Genomic DNA, 14,338 nt, shown 5'->3' with positions numbered 1-14,338 from the left:
AAAAAAAAAAAAAAAAAAAAAAAAAAAAAAAAAAAAAAAACTTCAGAAGGGCTGAAGAAAGAGATTTTAAAATTAGGTTTGGGCAGCCTGAAGCTCAGGTTAAGAATCTCTGAGAACATACAGAAAAGGAATTGCTATATAACTGTTGTAAGGAGTAGAGTAGCTGTCTAACCAGTGAAATTCATTCTAACACAGAGACCTCACATGACTAGGATACTTGATCTGGGGACAACGAGGCCAGGACAAAGTCAAACTAGTTATTAGTAGAACTCTAGCTTAGAATTTATAAAATAAAGCATCAGTGCCACTAAAAGCATCTGTTTCCAGTTTTCAAATACCAGTTCTTTGAATATTCTTTTTCACTGTTACTAAGAAAGGCTGCTTGTAAAAGATCTTAGCGTAGCCTCCAGAAAACAAATGAGAAAAGGTGAGTGAGGCAGCCATGGCCCAAATTGTAGTGCACGTGGATTTATTATGTTTTTTCTCTCCTAACTCACACTAGTAAACCCAAAAGTTGCACAGATTTTGACTTAGAACCAGTCATTTTAGGATAATGATTTCAAAGACAAGTCACCTGCACTCTTCCAAAATGCCAGAGAGGGGATACTTTTTTTTAAATCACTTACTTAATCTCTATGTGGAAGACAGAATTTGGAGACTAGTGGGGATATACACATACGATTTTTATTTAACTGTACAATGGAATTAGGACTTTGCTTCAAACCACCCTCTGCTTAAAATTACTATCAGCAAGTCTTATTCAGCTTGGTTGTGAGTGCCCTCTCCTCCCCACCTGGCTGATATCTCTGTTCATTCAGAGTCCCTGTGGGCAAAGGGGACTGGTAACACTGGCAGGCAAGACCAGCACCTTGGAGAGGGCGGGGTGGGGAAGGATTGGGGAAGGAGCTAAAATATAGAGCAAAATGCTAGAAACTAAATGGTAAAAATCTAAGATTAGTCGGTTTCAAGAAATACACAAACAACAACAAAAAAAAAAACTGCCTAGGAAAGAGGGAAATACACTGGGTATGAATAAAGAGAAATAATACTATGGTAATAGGGGAAGAAAATACTCCATTTATTAAAGAAAAGATGGGGTTTCTGGGGACCTAAGTAGCTTTGCCCTTCTGCTTGTGGTTGCCAACTATAAAAGTCTGTGCTAAGGCAGAGAGAAATATTTCCTTTGCACTTTTAACATTAGCATCCTAACATGTCTAAATAAATGCCAACATACTGGACATCCCAAAGGGAATTGGCAGACTGACTGCCCAACTTTAGAAAACCACTGTGGAGCAAGGGATGTAGGTCACTGTATATAAAACTTCTTGGAATGACTAACTAAGTAAAGAATGGTATGTCCACGTGAGGTAAAACTGTAGCTACTGAAAGATCATGATTTCATAAGATAATTAGTGATTTGGGGCAAATGTTAGGATACGATGTTAAATGAGATAAAGGTGATGGGACAGAGACAATGCAATACATAGGCTACACTGTTTCCTCCTTCTGGACCTACAAGGAGACCGTATTCCCAGTCACCATAGGATTATTGGGATCATGTGATTGTATTTTTCATCAATGGGAATGTGAGTAAAAATGTATCACATTCTAGTGAACCACTGCAAATTTACCAAGTTACCACTCCTGTATACATGGTTGATAGCATACAACTCCAAAGATTGTGATTTTCAAACTTAAAGAAGCAGCTCTGAACTTTAACTCTTGCTGAAAGAAAGCTGATCACAACAGCTTGACCAGCAAGGAATGGGCTGAGAGCAAGAAACTCAACTTTGTTGCATTCAGCCATTAAATATAGGTTTAGTTGTTAGGGCGATGAATATATGAGAACTAATTTTGTCTCAGGGTTATGAGTTCAAGACCCACATTGGGTGTAGAGATCACTAAAAATAAAATTTTTTAAAAAGTATACATAAAAACATATATATATACATATCTATATATATAGTGTGTGTTTAAATATATATACACAGCTACTGTAAGAGCACATACCACAATGTTAGTGTTTTCTATTACAAAAATATTAAAATTCTCTATTCAATATAAAAAATTTCTAATTTGGGGGCTCCTGGGTGACTCAGTTGGTTAAGTGGCTGACTCTTAATATCTGCCCAGGTCATGATCTCAGGATCCCAGGACAGAACCCGGTGTCTCAGGCTCTATGCTCAGCAGGAAGTCTACATCTCTCCCTCTTCCTCTGCCCTCCCCTCACCACCCTCTTAAAAAATAAATAAATAAATCTTTTTAAAAATTTTCTAATTTTATTGTAACAAACAGGGATTAATTTTCTAATTAGGACTATACAATAAATGTCACTGATGAAAAAGTCAACAGGCGAGGCTCGGGCAGACCCTGAATGAACACTGGTTGATGAAATGTACTCTCACCATGAGTACTGTGATTGCCATATTGGAGCAAAGGGGGCATGTGACTGTTACTGCTCTTCCCAGAAGGCCTACATATTTTACAGTGATTGTACCTCACCAAAGTCAGTCGGGAACATTGTCTAAATGCTTAACTTTGGTGAAAATGATTTTCGCAGTTCCCTGTTAGAATTGTTTTGTGCGTTCCACCAGAAATACAACCTCCAATTGGTCTTTGAGTTCAATGCTAATGTTACAATCTAGAATACAGGAGAGCTAGAACAATACAGATGCTTCCTAAATGGTTCACATATATATTCCTCCAAGATGAAATAGAAACCACAGATAAAATAATAATACAGAAATATGGGTTATAATGTTGGGGAAAACGGAGCATTTATTGGTCTCTTCCAAGTACTAGGAAATGTGGTTTGTTTGTTTTTTAAAAGATTTTATTTATTTATTTGACAGAGATCACAAGTAGGCAGAGGCAGGCAAAGAGAGGGGAAGGGAAGTAGACTCTCCGCTGAGCAGAGACCCCCCTCCCCATGCGGGACTCGATCCCAGGACCCTGGGATCATGACCTGAGCTGAAGGCAGAGGCTTTAACCCACTGAGCCACCCAGGAGCCCCAAAACATGGTTCTTTTTTTTTTTTTTTTATTAAAGATTTTTATTTATTTATTTGACAGAGAGAGATCACAAGTAGGCAGAGAGGCAGGCAGAGAGAGAGAGGAGGAAGCAGGCTCCCTGCTGAGCAGAGAGCCCGATGCGGGACTCGATCCCAGCACCCTGAGATCGACCTGAGCCGAAGGCAGTGGCTTAACCCACTGAGCCACCCAGGCGCCCCCAAAACATGGTTCTTGATGGATACAACTTTAGCATCCAGATTTGCCATATGGGAAGAAAAAAAAAATCCAACCCCTGCATCCATTCATTCCAAATCCACAGAGCTGAACACTCTGAGAGAGAGGATCCTGCCTCTCAACAGGGCAGCCTGCTACTTGCTAAGAGCTTTTGTTAACTGCAGGCCCTTGGTGCCTCTTCTTATAAATTCTAAGAAACCTATGACTGACTAGGCTGCCCTCAACAGCTGCTCTGTTTTCATCCGCACCCTGTGATCGGACATTTGAGCAGGTGCATTACACACTGCCCTTCAGCCTTTCCCTTTGTTATTTTTCAATAGGACCAGCTTCGTTTTACATTTGGGACAGGAGGTTACTTTACCATAGTCTGAAGATACTAATGGCTGCTCTTTTTGTTTTCTGTGTCATAGAGGAAAAAAAAGACCCGATAGATCTTCCCAGTTTAACAGAGAAGCCTGAGGTTATCTTAACAGAGGATTCCCCTGTTAAACACAGGGCATAAAAGACCTTTGTGCAAGCTGCAGCCTCATCATTTAAAATAATAAAAGCAACAAGAACAAACACAGAGATGTATGAACTCTCTCTTTCATTGGGAAAAATTCACAGTATACAGTGAGGCCATCCTCACACTGACTTCTTTGCAAATCGCCTCAAGAGACCTACTTTAGGAGAATTTAACTACTACAATCTAAACATGTGTAGGAGTCCCACCCCACCAGAAAATACTGATCCCCAAATGATGATAAATCGACATAAGCAGAATTATGAGAAATCTCGCTTAGGAAACGGATTTGCACAACAGTAAAAGAAACAGATATATTTTTGCTTGTGAACAAAAGCAGCACAGGAGAACTGCTCTTCAAAGAGGCATCCCTGACCAACCAATTTAAAGCACCCCCTCACACTCCAGAAAAATACACTCAAATCTCTGTGCAGAACTTATAACGCATGGTCTGAAAACGTTTATATTTTGTTTATGGTTTTATGTTCAGCCTCTCCCCTCCCCATTCTGTGCAAGCAGGGGCCTTGTATGTCCTACCCACTGCTTCGAACCCAGAGCTGTGCCCAGCACTTAGAGGACACTCGTCAAATATTGACTGTGGAAGAGGACAGACAGATAACTACTGTATTTGGGTACAGTTAAATTCTAGTAACAGGAGGCCTTTTAAAAAAAATCTTCCATTACTGGTTTGTCTCAGATTTATTACTCCTTTGAAATATATGTTCACACCAGGAACAGGAGTTGGAAAGAAAGCTAAACTGTTTTTTTTTTAAGATTTATTTGAAAGAGAGAGCATGTGTGAGCACAGGGGGAGGGACGGACAGAGGGAGAAAGAGAGAAACCCAAGCAGACTCCCTGATGAGTGGGGAGCATGATACGGGGCTCCAACTCACAAGGCTGAGATAATGACCTGAGCCAAAGTCAAGAGTCAGACACCTAACCGACTGGGCCACCCAGGCGCCCTGAAAGCTGAACTTTTAACAATCTATTTAGTCACTACTTGAGGACAAAGACACCAGTTTCCCTCATTCTTCCAGCCAGGCTACTTTCGGAGACCTTCTCTGCACTCCCAGCAAGGCTGCCAGTTAACCGAACTTGCCCTCTCCAGACAATTGAAACTCGTGCTCTCTGTGAGAAACTAAGCCAACTGTCACTTTCTTATCACTTTCTTAGGTAAGCACCTCCCAAGAGGTGACTGGTTCATAGAAATTAGACACAGTCTGTGGTCCTCACACTCCAAATGGCTTCACACTTCTTTCAGTCTCCAAGCCTTACTTCTGCTCCCCACTCCCAGTGCTAGCTCAGTTTGTACCTCCTGGCATGTACTTTGGGCAGGGAATTCTGCCTAAACAACACCACAGAGGCTCCAAGGTTTATCTAAGAAAGTTCTCTGTGCATTCCTCCATCTTCTGAGGACTCTGTCCCCTCAGCTTACTCTCCTTTCTAAGCAGTGGCCCAAGGGGGGCCTCAAAGACTTTTCTTGGCCCTCTCTTAACATTTAATAAACAGAGAACAGCATAGGTGTGAAAGTCCAGGTTAGAATCATAGACTTGGGTTTAAGTCCCATTTTCCACTTACTAGCTCTGTATCTTCAAGCAAGTTCCTTACCCTTGCTCAAGATTCTCTCATATGTTAACTGGGGACAGTAACTGTACCTATCCCATACAGTTGAGGTGACGGTTAAATGCTATGATAAATAATTGTGCACCATGACAAAGCATAAGGAGTCAACAACTGCTAGCAGTAACAAGTTCCTGTGTGCTTCGGCCCATTACCTCTCTGATGTCATCTGCTGCTCCTTGTCACTCCTACTCCAGCCACACTGTCCTCCTTCCTCCACAGGGAAGACCTGCTCATGCCTCAGGGCCTTTTCACTGTTATTTTCTCTGGCTAGGATGTTTTCTCCCCAGATGCCCATGTGGCCAACTCCCCTACCTCCTCGAGTTCTTGCCCAAATCTTCCCCATGCACTTATCTGACCACCATATTAAATAATGAAGCCTGTCTGTGGCACTTCCAGCATCCCAGTCCCTCTATCGTGTCTCTCCCTGCACTGCCACACCCCCCAGAAGCTCCGGGAAGACAGGGATGTTTGTCTATTCTGTTCACTGATGTAATCCAACTTCCAAAACGATAGTCTCACTTAGGAAGTGATGTAACTTTGCTCCCAGAGTGCTCAGACCCTGTTCTAGTGTATCCAGCCCTTCCGATTTTCACATGTAATAGCAAAAACCATTTTTCAGGAATCACTTAGGTTCCTTGCTTTTTAATTTTCAAGCCATCTGCATATGAAAAATGCTATCTTTAAAAAGAGGAAACACATACCTAGAGTTCAAAATTCAGAAGATCAATGAAAGTACAGTAAAAAGTCCCTCCCTCTCTATTTCTGTCCCCCACATCTTCTTCCCAAAAGCAACCTGTGTTACCAGTTTCTTGTGTATCTTTCCAGGGAAATTCCATGCAGATATAAGGACATACGTGTATATATATATATTTTTTTTTAACACAGTGGCAACATATTTGACATAGTGCTTTGCACCTTGCTTTATTTTATTTAACACTCTATTTTGAAAATCCTTCTACATCAGTCTGTAAACATCCACCTCATTCTTTTTAGTGGCCACATAATATTCTGTGTTTTAGATGTCCCTTATTACACACTATCAATGTTTTACTTTTAACACGGACATTGTGATAAATACCTTTTTATAAAGTAATTTTGCATTGATATAGAATAAGCATCTGGGAATAGAAATGCTGAGCTGAAGATTACATTCATTTTAGATGTTTACAGATCTTGCCAAATTACCTTCCAAAACAGCTGTACCAAATTACTCTCACCAAAAACATATGAGCCCTATTTCCCTGCAGCCTTTTATCAAAAGTATAGACTGCTATCAGATTACATATAAGATAATATCTCATGATGCTTTTAGTTTGGGTTTTTCTTGTTTTGAGTGAATTATCATACGGACCGTTCCCTCCTGACACCTCTGATCTACATGGCAATTCTACCACCTAAAGGGAAAGCAGTGAAGAGAGCATCAGGTTATCATCCTGGTTTGAAGAGATTCTTTCAAGGCCCACTAAAACAAGTCACTAAGTCTCCCCTATTTCAGAAGAGCTGGAGACTGGACTGGCCTCCAGCAAAATGCTACTGTGCTGACTCCTCTTTGACTTCTTCCCAATGCCCAGTTCTGATCATATATTATGTCGATCAGCAAAATTATAGCAGGTCCTATGTTAGCCACACTGGATAGCCATGCCTTAGCTAGAGAAAAATGTACTAAGAGCAGCCTCTAACTCACACTGAGCACTCAATGCACACACTATATGCCTTATTTAATCCTCACAACAATTTTCTAGGAGACTCTTAATATTTTTTAACAGCCAGGGAAATGGAGGAATAAAAAAGTTGAGCGACTTGCCCAAGTATACAGAGCTTGTGTGTTGCAAAATTGGGATGCCAAGCCAGGTGCTGACTCCAGAGCAGGAGCTCATCACCACTACACAGTATCACCTGTGCCAGGCAGAATGCCACTGGCGGGTGTGAGTTGGGAGAGAAAGCACATGTGTGCACGAGGGAAGAGCGATGCACTAGAGTATGTGCCCAGAAATCTTGATGAACTGGCAAGTGGCAAAAGAGCAGAAAAGCAGTAAACCAAGAGATGGTCTTTTCTAGTGGTGCCAATTACTAGTGGACATTTAGATGTGCAAGTCAAAAGTCTGGCTTTAAAACCTGGTGAGGGGGGCGCCTGGGTGGCTCAGTGAGTTAAAGCCTCTGCCTTCAGCTCAGGTCTATGATCTCAGGGTCCTGGGATTGAGCCTCGCATCGGGCTCTCTGCTCAGTGAGGAGCCTGCTTCCTCCTCCCTCTCCTGCCTCTCTGCCTACTTGTGATCTCTGTCTGTCAAATAAATAAATAAATAAATCTTTTTAAAAAAATAATAAATAAATAAAAAATAAAATCTGGTGAGGGGTGCCCAAGTGGCTCATTGGGTTAAAGCCTCTGCCTTCAGCTCAGGTCATGATCTCAGGATCCTGGGATCGAGTCTTGGATCAGGCTCTCTGCTCAGCAGGGAGCCTGCTTCCCTCCCTTCTCTCTCTGCCTCTCTGTCTCCTTGTGATCTCTCTCTCTCTGTCAAATAAATAAAAACTTAAAAAAAAAAAAAAACCTGTGTTGAAAATTTCTGCTTTGGGGGCACCTGGGTGGCTCAGTCTGTTAAGTGTCTGCTTTCAGTTCAGGTCATGATCCCAGGTCCTTGGGATCCCTGCATCAGGCTCCGTGCTCAGCAGAGAGTCTGCCTCTCCCTCTCTGCACTCACACTGTCTTTCTCAAATAAATAAGATCCTTAAAAAAAAAAAAAAAGAAAAAAAATTCCTGCTCTTTACTAAATACCAGAAAAGCTTGTCTGACTTTTAATACCTTAAATACTTCTCAATCTGGGCACTTAAGAACATTAATAGAAAACATATATAGTAAATATAATTTTTAGTGACATATAAATTCTAGTGACTTAAAATATAAAGTGAGCTTAACGACCATTTGAGGCACTAACAAAGCTGTCCACCTCTAAATACCAAGCACAACCCTCTTACTCTGCTAAACAAGGTACTGTTAGCGAATGTATTCTTCCTACCTCCATCACAGTCCAAGAGTTGGGGCAGGATGATGGTGGGAGCTTTCAACTGAGGCTGGAATGTCAAACTGGAAGAAAACAACAAGATAACTTCAGTTCAATTATCCATCCTGCAGATTTCAAAAACCACACCTGAAAATAAGCAGGGCCAAATCATGGTTAAGTAGCTTTCATTATAGAAGCCTGGGCTTAATTAAGTTCTACACCTTTAAAGTATTTTAGATTTACCTAGTGCCTTAAAGGTGCATTGTACCTAGGTCTCAGACAAGAAAAGAGAAATTTAAAGACCCTTCATAGGGAAAATAAGGCCTTAAATTGCACTGGATTGTTCATACCACAAATACTGCACCTAAATAGCCTCCAGTCTTGTCTCCTACAATCCATTGTTCAAACCTCGGCCAGAATAATCTTTTAAAACAAAAGGCAGATTCTTTTTTTTTTTTTTTAAAGATTTTATTTATTTATTTGACAGAGAGAGATCAGAAGTAGGCAGAGAGGCAGGTAGAGAGAGAGGAGGAAGCAGGCTCCCTGCTGAGCAGAGAGCCCGATGCAGGTCCGGATCCCAGGACCCTGAGATCATGACCTGAGCCGAAGGCAGAGGCTTTAACCCACTGAGCCACCCAGGCGCCCCCAAAAGGCAGATTCTATCTTGGTAAAGCTTCTTCAATGACATAAGGTAAATTCTAAACATTTAATGTACCTATAAGACACTGCAATGTCCCATGCACTATTTAAGACATGATCATACTAAAATTTATCTGACATTTGTTTAACTGGGTATCCTGTATTTTATTCAGAAGGTCTTCTATCATAATCATTTTTTAAATCAAATCATTTTTTTAAACTTCCCCCACTAGAGTGTCAGCTCTATGAGGGAAGGACCCATGCAGCCTTTTTTTTTTAAAAGTTTTTTTTGTGGGGGGGGGGGGGGACAAAGTGGGGCAGGGGAAGGACAGCACCTGTGTGGCTCAGTCAGTTAAGGATCTGCCCTCAGCTCAGGTCATGTTCCCAGGGAGCCTGCTTCTGCTTCTCCCTCCACCTGCTGCTCTGCCTATTTGGGCTCTCCATAAAAAAGGTTTTTGTGTGTGTGTGCTTTTTTTTAAGTAAACTATACTACCCACCTGGGGCTGGAACTTACAAACTCCAGGATCAAGAGTCTCATGCTCTACCAAAGCCAGCCAGGAGCCCCAGGACCCATGCAGCCTTGATCATGGTCTTGGACCAGGCTTGGCAGTCATAACCACAAATACTGAGGAGTAAACCCATCAGTACAAAGCTCAGGGACCATCTGTTGGGAGTTAATTCTAACTACAGACACTACCCTCACATCCATGTGGATAAAATGATCTTTCTGCTTTTTCAGAATATCTCCAGGATGATAATATTGACTTCCCAATGGAGGCTTTAATGTAACCCCCTGTTTTATATTTTAAAGGGACTTTGAGCTTTCAACGTATTTCACTTGGTCCTCAAGACAAGTATTAATAACCAGTTTTAACAAATGAAGAACAGAGATTCTGAGAAGATAAATAGCTAGACCATGATGACCAATAAATGGGAGTGACAATTCTGACCCTGGGAACTGACTTTGTGCTCTGTACCACATGCTCATCTGGGCTGATGAGAAGAATCAGAATTTCTAGGTCTTTCCTTCTCATCCAGAAAGCTTCTCAAGGAAAAAGTCTGACAGCTGACCCCTCTCCACAGATTTCCCTGCTCAACCCATAATGGTTCCCCAACAACAGTTTGAGAGGAGACAGCAAGTCCTGGCACCTCTATTTTGAAAGAAAGGTGGTTCTTAGCTAATCTCTCAAGTGATAAATGAAACTATTTAGGTGGAGAGACTAAAGACCTTTCTCAGAGTTACAGGGAAATAGGAGTAAAACTGACCACAACCCCAAATCCTTCTCTTTTCTCTTTCCTGCATCTCTAAGAGACAAAATCCCACTCCCCAAGTTCTGGGGACTGGGATTTCAATCTGATGACATACATTCCTCAGCTCTCTTTTGAAATGAGGTGGGAATGGCTGAACCTGCTCTTGGGATACCTAACAACCTCACTTCTGGGAGTGCCTCTGGAAAGTTCATCAGGCTGAAGGTCTAGTGGGTTTCCTGCCACCGTGACGTCCCTGTAAATCTGACTCCATAGTACTTGTGCCCCTTTTCACTCAGGCTTAGGCCTCCAGCTTCTACCAAGACTGGAGGCCAGGTTCTAACCCAGCAGTGCCCTCAGTCCCTCCTACCTGGGCGCTCCCCTGTCTCCCGCTCCCGCTCTACTTTTGTGAGCTTCTGAAGGAACAGAACTGAGAGCAGGGAAAAACTGAGGAAGCGTGAGGCTCCCGTGGCAGGTGTGAGCAATTCGATCAAGCTAGTAATCCGACGCTCCAACTATGTCATGTCCTTAACCGCTCCAGCTTACTTGGTTTGGTGTGGCAAGTGTGCAGCAAGTGTTAGAGGAGTTGAGACCTGCTGTCTGATGTTCGCGGGGCAGTCTTTGGTTTTGAGCATGAGTGCCTGCCTGGGAGGCTGCACTAGCTCCCTGATACACAGCGCAGGAGAACGTGTGGAGGGTCTGCTCCCCGAGACCAGCGCAAGTAGGGATACTGGATCCCAGGATCTGGCCTAAAACAAAAATTACAAAAGCAATGGAATTAGAATTAACTGCGTGTGTGGGTCAGCGAGGAAAACTCCTGTCCTAACAGAGTTCTAGTTGGAGCCCTGAAAGGTCGTTAACTGATCTTTACCAAATTACCGACCTGAATTACAGCCGGCCTGAGGGGTGATAGCACTTGCAAGACTAAATGGATCTCGACCGGGAGACGGCAGCGAGAAAAATCTTTTTGGCCCGGGAGGAGCCCAGCCCCACAGCTGGCTTCTGCGCACACTCCACCTAGCCGCCGCCTCCCCACCCCCACCCCGGGCGGCGCGCGCAGCTCCCGGCGTACCCCGGGCTCCGTTACCTGGGTAACGCGGGACGCGCGCGGAAAGGCAGGACAGGGCGGGTACGCTCCGTCGGGCGTAGCTCCTCCTCTCCGCCGCAGGCTGCGCACGCTACACCCTGCCAGCAGCTTGCTCTAAAGCGGTTCTTTAGCCGGGAAAGCGCGGCCTCGTGCCTCTCAGTAGTCATCCAGTGAGAAGCCGGGGGTGTGGTGGGGGTAAGGAGCCCGCCGAGTACTTAGGGACTCGCCGCGGCTCTGGCCAGCCTACTGCGGACTCTGGAGCGCGCCTTCGGTTTGTCGCGAGGAGTCGTAGAGCGGCCACCGGGCTGCACCATGGTGACCCCCTGCCCCACCAGTCTCGTGAGTCCCGCCGCCCGGGCTGGGAAGCGGGACCACGACCAGAACCTCCGCGCCCCGGTGAAGAAGAGCAGGCGCCCACGTCTCCGGAGAAAACAGCCGCTGCAGCCGCTGAACCCGTGCTCGCTCCCCGGAGACTCCGGTGTTTGCGACCTGTTCGAGTCCCCCAGCTCCGGGTCTGATGGTGCAGACAGTCCCGCAGCATCCGCGGCGCTAGGCTGCAGCCCCCTACCCGCTCCTGCCCCGCAGTTTGCGCAGCTAGATCTACAGACCTTCCGTGACTACGGTCAGAGCTGCTACGTCTTCCGCAAGGCGCGGGAGAGCCACTTCCACCCGCGGGAGTCGCTGGCGCTGCAGCCACAAGTGAGGCGTTGGGAGAGCGAGGTCCCCACCCCCGCTCCTCTTCCCCTCTCGGGCTCCTTCCTCTTCTGCTCCGTCTAACCTCCGACGCGCCCCGGGGCACGGAGCTTCGCGACCCTAGCGGGAAGGGGCTTTACAGGGCCGGGCCTCCAGCCTCATTTTACAAATGGAGAAAACTGGGGCCTGGACGGCTTAAGTGACCTGCCCCAAGTTTCCATACTGGTTAGTGGAAACGCGGTAGAATGCAGAGGAGCGAAGACAGTTTCTAGGTTCTAGACTCCTCCGGACCCCGGGCAAGCCATTTAACAATTCTGAGCTTATTTCCTCATCTGCAAAGTGGTGGCCCTCTCCCCTCACTGAATTGCTGAGAGGATTACACAGGGTAATATGTATACACATTTGGCACAGGGCTAGGTACGAATCCAAGGCTTCCTGGTCCTGGCCCGACCATTACTCTTCGCGCAGCAGCACCGTCCAGTGTCTCCAGTTTCCACCGCATTTAGATCTTCCCTTTTTGTGCCTTCCTCCAGGGAATCTCCCTGAGTTTTCTTGGCAGGTTCCTTCTGCAGACCCTCCTTGCCCTAGGCTCAACGGGTCCTCCTCCCACGTCCCTCCCCGCAGGTAACGGCGGAATCCCGCTGTAAGCTGCTTAGCTGGCTGATCCCAGTGCACCGCCAGTTCCACCTCTCTTTCGAATCTCTCTGCCTGACGGTGAACACTCTGGACCGCTTTCTTACCACCACGCCTGTGGCTGCAGACTGCTTCCAGCTGCTTGGGGTCACGTCCCTGCTCATCGCTTGCAAACAGGTACCTCCACGTGGGGTCTGGGGGACAGCCAAACTCACGGAGACTCTCTGGCCACCACCCGGCTTTCCAGCGCACAAGATTTAGTGCTGGGCGCTCTGAATTTATTCTGTCCTACATTTGCAAATCTATACATCCCACAGCTTTAACTTTTCAGTAATGGCCCCCACCCCCAACTAACAGCGCCCTCATGGACCCCTAAAATAGGCTGGAGTCAGTCTCAAAAGTAAATCCCAACAGCACTTTGTAGCCCTGCTATTCTAGACTTCTGGGGGGGGGGGCATTTAAAATTCTCAAACGTTTTTTAGCTGGACAGTTAGAGAAACTGCGCTGAAAGTACACTCCAGGCGATTAAAGTGGAAGAAAGGGAGAGGAGAAGGCCCAGCTATCTGGCTGGAAGGGATGGGGGGAGTCCTGGTTTCCTCCCAAGTTTGAGACTGGGGTGGGCCTGGGCGTTCCTGTGTTGCAGGTGGAGGTACACCCACCGCGCGTGAAGCAGCTCCTGGCCCTGTGCTGCGGCGCCTTCTCTCGGCAACAACTCTGCAACCTCGAGTGCATCGTGCTGCACAAACTCCACTTCAGCCTGGGCGCGCCAACCATCAGCTTCTTCCTGGAGCATTTCACGCACGCTCGTGTGGAGGCCGGGCAGGCTGAGGTATCAGAAGCCCTGGAGGCACAAGCCCTGGCGCGTGGTGTGGCAGAGCTGAGCCTGGCCGACTATGCCTTCACCAGCTATACTCCCTCCCTGCTGGCCATCTGTTGCCTGGCGCTGGCTGACCGTATGCTACAGCTCCAGCGCCCCGTGGACTTGGGCCTAGGTGGGCACGCCGAGGCCGCAGTGCAGGACTGCCTGGGCAAGCTGCAGCTACTAGTGGCCATAAATGAGACCTCCTTGACTCATATGCTGCCTTTCCAGATCCTAGAGAAGTGCAGCCTGTCTCCGAAATTGAAATGAAATACACATTTGTCTGTCTACCCTGGCCCGACTGCTGGACCTCTCCCATTGCTGTGAAGGAGAGCAGTCTTGGTCCCTAGAGGACTTCATGGCTCCCAGCTGGTCACGAGGTCATCCTGCAGGTTGTAAATAGTGTATAATAAGAGCGCCTCCTCCTCTATTTATTTTACTAAGCCCACCTGACAGACCTTAGTCGTTCCCCAATAAACGGGCTATCAGTCTTGGTTTGTCTGAATGCTGTTGCCTGCATTGTCTGTGGGGAGGGAGGGTAAAGGCAGATGGGGATACAGGTAGTGAACAGAGGGGTCCTGCCCCACCTGGCTCCCTGTAATTAGGTATCCATGCGGGAGCACCAGCTCCTTTGAGATGCCAGAGGGTCACTTGTAGACCTGTTACCCATGACCTCTTAGGAGGCTGAGGACTGCTCATGCCCAGAGGTCCAAAGGGAAGGTGGGGTGTGAACCTGAATAGAACGCACAGCGGTCTATGCAGTCTAGAGGGATGGGGACACACAGGATGCCCAGCTGGGAAGCTTTGGGA

The 14,338-nt window shown here is 46.0% G+C and overlaps 1 protein-coding gene and 1 long non-coding RNA gene across 2 annotated transcripts in view; one reads left to right on the top strand and one right to left on the bottom strand.

Moving 5' to 3' along the window:
* LOC132028645 (uncharacterized) overlaps positions 1 to 11,255 on the bottom strand; it is a 41,760-nt gene extending 30,505 nt beyond the window's left edge. Inside the window, exons 1-2 of the long non-coding RNA XR_009407489.1 lie at positions 11,140 to 11,255; positions 8,385 to 8,452 (exon numbers count right to left, since the gene is read on the bottom strand). This is a non-coding gene — a long non-coding RNA (uncharacterized LOC132028645). The remainder of the gene's footprint in view (positions 1 to 8,384; positions 8,453 to 11,139) is intronic.
* A 133-nt stretch (positions 11,256 to 11,388) lies between these two features.
* Positions 11,389 to 13,994, top strand: CCNO (cyclin O). The gene is made up of 3 exons (XM_059416624.1): positions 11,389 to 12,042; positions 12,661 to 12,846; positions 13,313 to 13,994. Exons 1-3 carry the CDS (start codon positions 11,656 to 11,658, stop codon positions 13,796 to 13,798), a joined length of 1,059 nt encoding a protein of 352 aa, XP_059272607.1. The 5' UTR covers positions 11,389 to 11,655; the 3' UTR covers positions 13,799 to 13,994.
* Positions 13,995 to 14,338: the final 344 nt, after the last annotated feature.

This window comes from Mustela nigripes, chromosome 12, assembly GCF_022355385.1.
Source record: "Mustela nigripes isolate SB6536 chromosome 12, MUSNIG.SB6536, whole genome shotgun sequence".
NCBI lineage: Eukaryota > Metazoa > Chordata > Mammalia > Carnivora > Mustelidae > Mustela > Mustela nigripes.
This window is presented reverse-complemented; position numbering and strand designations above follow the sequence as displayed.

Bases quoted from the DNA above. Each gene is read 5' to 3' on its own strand.
- CCNO (XM_059416624.1), top strand. From the start codon at position 11,656: ATGGTGACCCCCTGCCCCACCAGTCTCGTGAGTCCCGCCGCCCGGGCT. The intron at 12,043-12,660 runs GTGAGGCGTTGG...CCCTCCCCGCAG, and splicing joins CGCTGGCGCTGCAGCCACAA to GTAACGGCGGAATCCCGCTG. The intron at 12,847-13,312 runs GTACCTCCACGT...CCTGTGTTGCAG, and splicing joins TGCTCATCGCTTGCAAACAG to GTGGAGGTACACCCACCGCG.